Source organism: Cupressus sempervirens, chromosome 3 (genome assembly GCF_028749045.1).
Source record: "Cupressus sempervirens isolate cs-2001-9-10 chromosome 3, ASM2874904v1, whole genome shotgun sequence".
Classification (NCBI taxonomy): domain Eukaryota; kingdom Viridiplantae; phylum Streptophyta; class Pinopsida; order Cupressales; family Cupressaceae; genus Cupressus; species Cupressus sempervirens.
In genome coordinates this window covers 63049251-63057632 of record NC_143120.1, presented here as the reverse complement: position 1 = coordinate 63057632, position 8382 = coordinate 63049251, and the positions used below count along the sequence as shown (strand labels likewise).

The window sequence follows — 8382 nt, the reverse complement described above, 5'->3', positions numbered from 1 at the left end:
CATAAAATAATATAAGCAAATATTATCAAAGATAAAAATCTCTTCTTGATTTTTGGTTCTTCCATATCTATATGCTTCATTTGAATTTTTATCATTTATTTAAAATCGATTTAAACTATCTTTGATTTTTTGACATCTTTGATGATATTTTATTTTAAAATTATGTTTCACAATCAACATTACTTGGTGGAATATTAAGAAAAACTTTCCATAACCTCATCATATGAGGATGACTTCTATGTCATTATTCTGTATTACAAAAGACTGCATGCATATTCAATTTTTGATCCCTTACATCTCTCCAACAATTGTTTGTGTTATTCTATTTGAAGACATTTTTTAAAATGCTTACAAAATAAAAAATAGTAATCATATGCAAAACACTATTCTATACAATCATTGTACATAAAATAATTTATAATGTAATTGTATTATGAAGAAGTTGCTATAAGTCTATTTCTACGATTCACTATGTTCTGAAGAAAAGATTGAAGCTACTGTAAAAGTGAGGTGCAATTGTCTCTTCATAAGAAATGATATTTCTTGTTGATATAATTTTTTGATATAGATGTAAAAAATATAAAATTAGAAAGTAAACAAAAATTAATAACACAAACAATTTTTTAATTATATAAGAAATTTTCTAAACTAATAGATTACTTATTTATGCATGTTTCTAAATCAAAACATACACTAAAATTCATAAAAGATTTTTAAAAGATTCTAAATTAATATTAGTATATGTTAACAAAATAAATATATTGTTATTAATAAATTTTATTTACTACAAGCCATATATATTATAAAATAATATATTTATATTACTAAATAAAATATTAGATTATTTTTGAAATGTAAAACTTACGATTTTATAAAAAAATAGCATGTCAATATGTAAACGGCCAATGGCGGCCATCAAAATCGAGGCCTGGTTGAAGATATCAGTTTACAAAATAGTAATAGTTTTAGATTGAGTGAATGTAAATTGTTTTTCTTCAAGCTTAAAAAGAGTGCCAATAATTAGACCCCTCCAAATCTAACACTTCCCGATAATTTAGACACGTATAGCGAAGGAACTCTATATGCGCTTAAAATTATATTTTGAATTTTAAAATTCATCGATTTGGTATATGAAATCTTGTAAGATACTCAAAGTTTGAACCCAGAAACACACTTCAACTATCTTTACTAGCTTCCCATACAAGTAGAATCCAAATCCACGTTCCCTTCGCATCGAGGCAACGTGTCAAACCACTTAGCCACGTGGCGCCCCAAAATTGACCGTTCCATGCAAACTGCGTGTCACTGCACACGTTGATACTTCTCCAAGTTTGCCTTCCTCCTCCAACTTTCTTCTCTAATCTCAAATGCTCAGAATTTTGATGTTTTCTCAAATTCCTCTAACACACAGTGTAACAGAATAGTGCTGCCAAACACTTTCCAGTATCATTTGACGGACACAAATCTTGGGCTTTTTCTTGTTTTCCATTTCACTTGAGAAGCAGCAGTTTTGGGTGTTTGTAAAAGGCAATTGAAAATGTCAGGGTTATCGCTTGCAGTGGCGCCTCGGCTGGAGGACGGAAATGGAGAAGATAAGAAGAGAAAAGAAGAGCAGTATAGTTCCATTGGGGGCGTCATGGGCTCACTCCGCGTCATAGAGCTTCAGTTGGTAGCCTTTATTTTAGTCTTCTCCGCTAGCGGTTTAGTCTCACTGTTTGACATTGCCTTTCCCGTATTCCTTTCCCTCTATTTGCTGGCCTTGTCTCGCTGGGCTTTTCCAGGCTACAGGTATGTGAGGTTTTAACTTGCCTTCTTCCCCTGTTTTGTTTCCTTCTCTTCTTCTTTGCTTTTTCATGCATCTCTCTCATGGTTCAGGAAAAGCATTTTGTGTTTCAGTGAGGAGCTAATGAAAAATATTGAAGTACCCTTTTGAATGGAAATACCGAAAATACTCTGTTTTAGTATGATTCTTGACAACTATGTTATGGATATATACAGCTATGCTGGTTTTGATATCAAGGGTACTCTGATTATTTATTTTTCTGTAAAGCTTTTATATTAAAATTATTATTTTTCCCTCTTGATAGATGTAATTTTTATCGATTAGTTAGGATTAGGTCTTTCAATGACTAGTTGGCGAAATGTTATTTTTGATAGATCAGCTAGGAATTAATTGAAGGACTTTCAGTGGCTGGTTGGCATGTTGTTTCGCTCTTTAGCATACCTGAAAACATACTAAGTTGTCCACTATTAATGGATCAGCCAGAAATCAAACCTAAAGACCTTCAATAACTGGTTGCCATTTTTTTCTCACTTCCTAGCAGACCTAACATTTAGTGATCCGCCATTAAGCTACTCATTCCTTGGGGTTTGGAGCTTCAAATTGTTCCTCCAAAATCACTTATTCTCGACAATTATGTTATGGATATATACAGCTATGCTAGGCTTAATATCAAAGATGCTGTATTTTTTTTCATAAAGCTTCCATATTAAAATTATTTTTTCCCCTTTAATTTTTTTAAAGTGCACACATTCAAACTATATTAATATCAAGCATCACGTTTTGACATTTTTGTTCTTATACTGGGTTTAATTGTATTAAGGTGTTTTTATTTTGAGTTTTAGTAATTAATCTCTCCATGGATGTTTTTCTCTTGATAGAGCAACCCAATCCTTGAGTTTTTGTCTTTGGAGCTTAAATTCATTCCTCCAAAACTCCTGAATTGAGCCATCCATGGCTGGCTTGGTCTCATAATAGTTGCTTTAATGCAATGCTAAGTTACTATTGATGGATCAGGTAGGAACACAGAGTTATTTTGATGGATCAGCTAGGATTTCGACTTAAAGGACTTCCATCGACCGGTCTTAGGTTGCCCTTTGGCAGACCTAAAGACACACTGAGCAACTCATTCCTTGGGGTTTGGCGCTTAAATTGTTTCTTTAAAACTGCTGAATTTTGAGCCATCTAGATTTGGTTTGGGTTCTTAAATGTTATTTTGATGGATTAGGTAGGACTTGCAATGACTACATATTGGGTTGTTCTATCTGGGCACAGCTTGTTTTCTCGTCTTCTTAATTGGTGTTACATATTTAGTGAAACTAGAAATTTAGTATCACGTTTTCAAATAACTTGATAAGCCATTTTAAAATTCAGAGAAGCTTTAATAACATCAGCTTGGAAGGTCTCTTCACCTTAACTTTTCAAACATCATCACAAACTGCTGAATCCCTATCAAATGTACTTTTGAAGTTTTTATCTTTGCATAACTATGCCAAACTTAAAATTGATTAGCTTTTACTTTCAAGTGTCTGTATCTGCACTATTATGGTTTTCAATCTTCTCTGCATTTGAAACATATATGCCCTTTAAATCTTTCATTCATTCTTAAAGTCAATTTGATGAAGATTCATAACCGGAGAGAAGACATTGAGAAGAATATGAAAATGGTCTAGGTTTTTGATGCTGTGTCCCTTAGACTGTTTGTCTCGTGGACTTCATTAAAATGCCTTCATTCCCCTTTTTCCTTCTTTTCATTTATGGTTAGTTTTGGCATTTTCTAAATATATTGCCAATAATGTCCTCTTTTTTTCCTGAGGTTTTTACCATTTTCATTATTTGTTTTTCTCGTTCTCTATGATCTACACTAGTCTTGATATCAAATTTCAATTGTAACATTTTTCCTTCTTTCCTTTAAAGTCGTTATTTCTGTCTAGCTACTTTTTTTTATGGAGGTCATCCACAAACAAGTTTTAGGTACCCGATACGAGTCCACGCGTGCCTAAAACCTCTTCGGCTAAGAGCCAAGGACTAAGGAGCATCCACGCTGCCAAATTCACCTGGGGCACGATCCCGGCCTCATCCTTTATGATGTCTTCGGACCTTGCACTCAGCACTGTTGCAATATCAATAGAGGACATCAGGATGTTAATCTGTTATTAATCTAGGACATTTAGTTTTAATGTCACAGTCACTGTTTTCTTTTTCATATTTCAAGGGAGCTTTTTGTACGACCTAGCTTCTCTGAAAACTAATTATTCCTGTTCGACAGAAAACCTGGCGGGGCATCATCCATGGAAGTTTTTCACGGCAGCCGCATGTTTCAACTCTATGTTATAATAGGCACCATTGTAGGGCTTTTTCTGCCATTAGCATACATTCTGGGTGGATTTGCCAGAGGAGATCAGGCAGCAGTGAAATCTGCAACTCCACATCTCTTTTTGCTATCATTTCAGATTCTGAGTGAGAATATTATTTCTGGAATGTCCATATTTTCACCCCCAGTGAGGGCTCTGGCACCCCTACTGTATACTGGGAGGAGACTGTTTGCTATCTTGGACTGGAGCTATGCCACTTTTAACAAATCAAAAGTGCCAGAGGATCCTCGGATACAGGTAAATTCTTTCAACATTTTTATATAAAAGAAAAAAATATCATGGGTTTTATTGGCGAACCAATGAAAATGGCATTCGAAATACACCCCTAATTATGATGGTATAATCATTTGAGCGTTCTCCTAGCTGCAAGCCCATGTGTGTGACAGCGAAGGCTACATATCTAGTCCATTGGATAGGGAGATTAGTCTCTGAATTTTTCAATGCATTTGTCTATCTAAGATTTAAATAAATAAGATAAGGGAACTTCGCATTACTTGCCCTCCGAGGTTAGGGGAAATTGCCCCTAGAATTTAACCCTGCAAATGGTCTCATGGACAGGGTTTGCTTTACCAGCCTGCACTTGTACTTCACCATATACAGTGGTTGATAAATTGTTAGAGCCTTCTAAAAAGTCTGAGTTGTAGTTCTCAAGCTAAGTAGGAGCTAAGTTAGCATATCATTTAATAACAGAAGTTTTCCACAATTCATAATTTGTTCGGTGCTGTGAGTGTGTTTTTATCATGACCTGAAGTGTTGTTAATAAAAAAAAAATTACAGCCAAATCTAGAAGCAGCATCAAACAAGCATGTCATTGTTTAAAATAAACATCATTTTGGACAATGCTGGACAGAAAAAATACATTGTTCTTATTTTTTCAGCTTTTCTCAATTAAATCCCTAGTAATTGAACTATATTGACACTTTTGATTTACTGAGTCATCCCGATCCGAGTAATGCTCCTATGGTTGTCACAGCCTTTTCGACTTGTTCGAGATATAAATAATGATTCTGCTTGGAGTCAGTGATATTGGGCTGTGGTTGATACAGGCTCTTCTCTACGATAGTTAATGTCTCCATGATGTGATTTTTTGTTTTCAATGCCACTGAGGATATTGATTATTTAAAAAGATGTTTTCATCAACTTCAAACCACCTTTGTTGAGTTTAATAGTTGAGTCTAAGTTGGAGTTAAAAATCAGCCTCCTGAATTTGAGTCTTGTAACTATGGAAACTTTAGATAAATAGTTTTGTTAGGCAGTTGAGCAATAACTTAAATTACCTTTTACCATAAGCATACAGTGTTAATTGTTTGCTTGGACATTGAAGTTCACAATGGCCAGTTTATCTACTTGTACAAATAGGATATGTGATGGTGTACCTAACCTGCTTTTTAAGACGAGAATAGAAAGAAAACTTTTAGTTGAATTGCACGAGGGATTCTTATATTAGAAACAACTTGAATTTGCATAAGGGAACCTTATACTAAAAATGACTTGAACTTGCATAAGGGATTCTTTTATGAAAAAGCCAACTTGAAAATTTAAAGGGATTCTTATACTGAAAACAATTTAGTTCTCTAAAGGGAGTACTTAGTAGCCTTTACTTTGTTGAAGATTCTTTCTAGGGGCAGAGTCAGAACGGTATATGAAGTAAAAAGAAGGAAAACTCAATTTGAGTACTTCCAGAAAAGGGTCATGTACACCAAAGTAGAGCTTGGTCTAAATAATATTTTCCTTTTTGTAAAAAGAAAAATAAATGATTTGTCCATTAGCCTAATGGTGGCCTTAATTTTATTTTGAACGCAGGATGTGGCATGGCTTTGGTTTGGACGAGGGTTGGCTATAGCAAATCTATTGTATTTTTCCATCAATCTATTTTGCTTTCTGATTCCTAGATTCTTGCCACGTGCTTTTGAGAGATATTTTCAGGACAGGACTGAATACAAAGCAAAAGTAGCTGAAGATAAACCACAAAATCAAAATCAACCTCAACCTTCTACTGCTCAGAAGCAGAAAAAAGCAGAGTAAAAGCCTTCGACAGGCACACAAGTCAGAATAGACTGTAAGTTGCTGTAAAATCCAAATTATCTCTTCGATATATATTCAAATTGAAAGAGAATAATGGGGTTATATGTACTTAGAATGTGTGAGCTATTTTAAATTTTAATTGGCATTGAAATTAGTAGCCTGTTTTTATTAAATTCTTATAAATAAAAGAGAGGGTTCTTGTGTAGTTTCAATTTTTATCCTTTTGGAGAGATGGATTGGCATGATAGGATTTATTCCACAAATTTGTTATAAAATAAATTTCAAAATTAAATAACATAAAAGTCTCAATTCTTTATTTTCAATTCCTCAAAATGCTTTTTTTCCGTTTGGTGTAAATCCCTATATAATTTGTCCTATCTTCTGTCAAAACCATGACTTGAATTCTATAGATTAGATACCACGATCAAGAGGGTGTCTTAAAATTACCAGGAATTTGGCACCGGGTCACATTTTTTGAGGGTGGATATTGTAGTTTGGTCATTTAAACCCCTGGAGTCTTGTAGCGTTTAGATACAGTGATCATATGTCTTTTTTGCTGTCAAATCCACCTGCTGTTGTTTGTCAGGGTACGTTGGAGTTAGGGTTAGATACAGACTCTTGCACCTTGTCTCATCTGCTGGGTCACAACAATTCTAGTTAGATTGGATAATTTACTCAGTTATCTCTAAATGTCATTATGAAAGAGATTCAGTTATCTCTAAACGTCATTATGAAAGGATGAGAATGTCTCAAATTATCTTTAGTTGCCATGGAAGTTGCTAAATTCAACTGTGAAGATTTTTTTAAAATGTCAAAATATTAAAAACAAGAGTAAGAGAAAGATAAATGAAAACAAGAGTAAGGGAAAGATAAATGAGAGTGTGGATGATATAAGGGAGATTTTCAAAAGGCAGATAAGATCACAAGTTGAAAGGTGAAAGTTTCTATTTTAAAATTTTATGATTAAATGGCTATGAATTTATGCTTAAATGGTTATGAAAGTTTCTATTTTTTTCATTTATGCCTAAATGGTTTTGAAAATCATTTGTGGTTTTTTTTGGTCCTCCTGCCTATCCAAATTCCCTATTGTTAATTTGCAACTACTCTTTTCAAAATTAACACGCATTCCTCAATAATTCATTTTAGATACAAAACTTAATTCTATTTTGAGTACACACATTACAAGAGAGCATGAATAAATCTTTGGAAAAGTATGTTTCAAATACATTTAGGGCATTTGAAATGCTTCTTAGCCAACATTGGAGAAAGATTATAAATATTTGTCACATTGGACCATGGGAATGGTTTTCAGTTCTAGTTTGGGTACAAACGTTGCAAGAGATCATCGGTGAACCTTTGGAAAAGTATGTTGTAAATGCATTTAAGGAATTCCTTGGTGCTCTTGAAGAGCCTAAAGATTTCATATCAACACGTTGTTCAAATTAACATATGCACACCTGAGAGTAGGTACGCACTCAAATTTTGACATTCTTCAATTACGAGGATGAAAAGGAAGATAAAGAAGCTATGATTTGAAATTAAAAATAGGATACATCTAGTTTTAATAAAGATCGTGCATTCTATCACTATGACCTTCTTTGCCATCCCCAATGACATGTTCCAAAGAAAATGGTGTGGCATATCAAAACAAGGGGCACAAGCGCCATAGTTCCTACCTTTAAATGTGGGTGACTTTTGGGGTAAGACTTAAGTTGTACATTTAATTGTGAACTTGAAATAGAATGTTGGCAGCTTCATGATACATCATTTGTATCGAATCTATTTTTATAAGTTTTAGCTTTTTCCATTCTTCTCCAGACTTTTATATTTACATAATTTTTTAATCTATTGTGGTTGGCACGAGTCTACTTGAACTCAAAGGTCGAAATAGGAGCTTTACGATATGGTATCGAGTTTCATCAAGTTTAAATTTAAGCATAGAATTTGTAAATAAGTGTTGTTTATCTCAAAATTTCGTTTCTTTTCTTTTCGAAGTCAATGTATCATTTGGTTCATTGTTTATGAATAACGGCATATCCCCTTCTCTTAACTCTTAAATGATATAGGATAAAATGAAAAAAGAGAAAGTACAATAAGAAATCTTTTATATTGTATTGTATACATAATTACAATAAAATTATTTTAATACTTTTATATAAATACAATAAAATCATAAATACTCTTATCTTGAATACGTTAACT

General features: G+C 33.4%; 1 protein-coding gene across 1 annotated transcript; it reads left to right on the top strand.

The window, feature by feature from the left end:
• The first annotated feature begins 1359 nt into the window (after positions 1-1359).
• Positions 1360-6392, top strand: LOC149564790 (uncharacterized). Its single transcript, XM_089818375.1, has 3 exons — positions 1360-1788; positions 4050-4392; positions 5959-6392. The coding sequence occupies exons 1-3, from the start codon at positions 1538-1540 to the stop codon at positions 6178-6180; spliced, it is 816 nt and encodes a 271-aa protein (XP_089674501.1). The 5' UTR covers positions 1360-1537; the 3' UTR covers positions 6181-6392.
• Positions 6393-8382: the final 1990 nt, after the last annotated feature.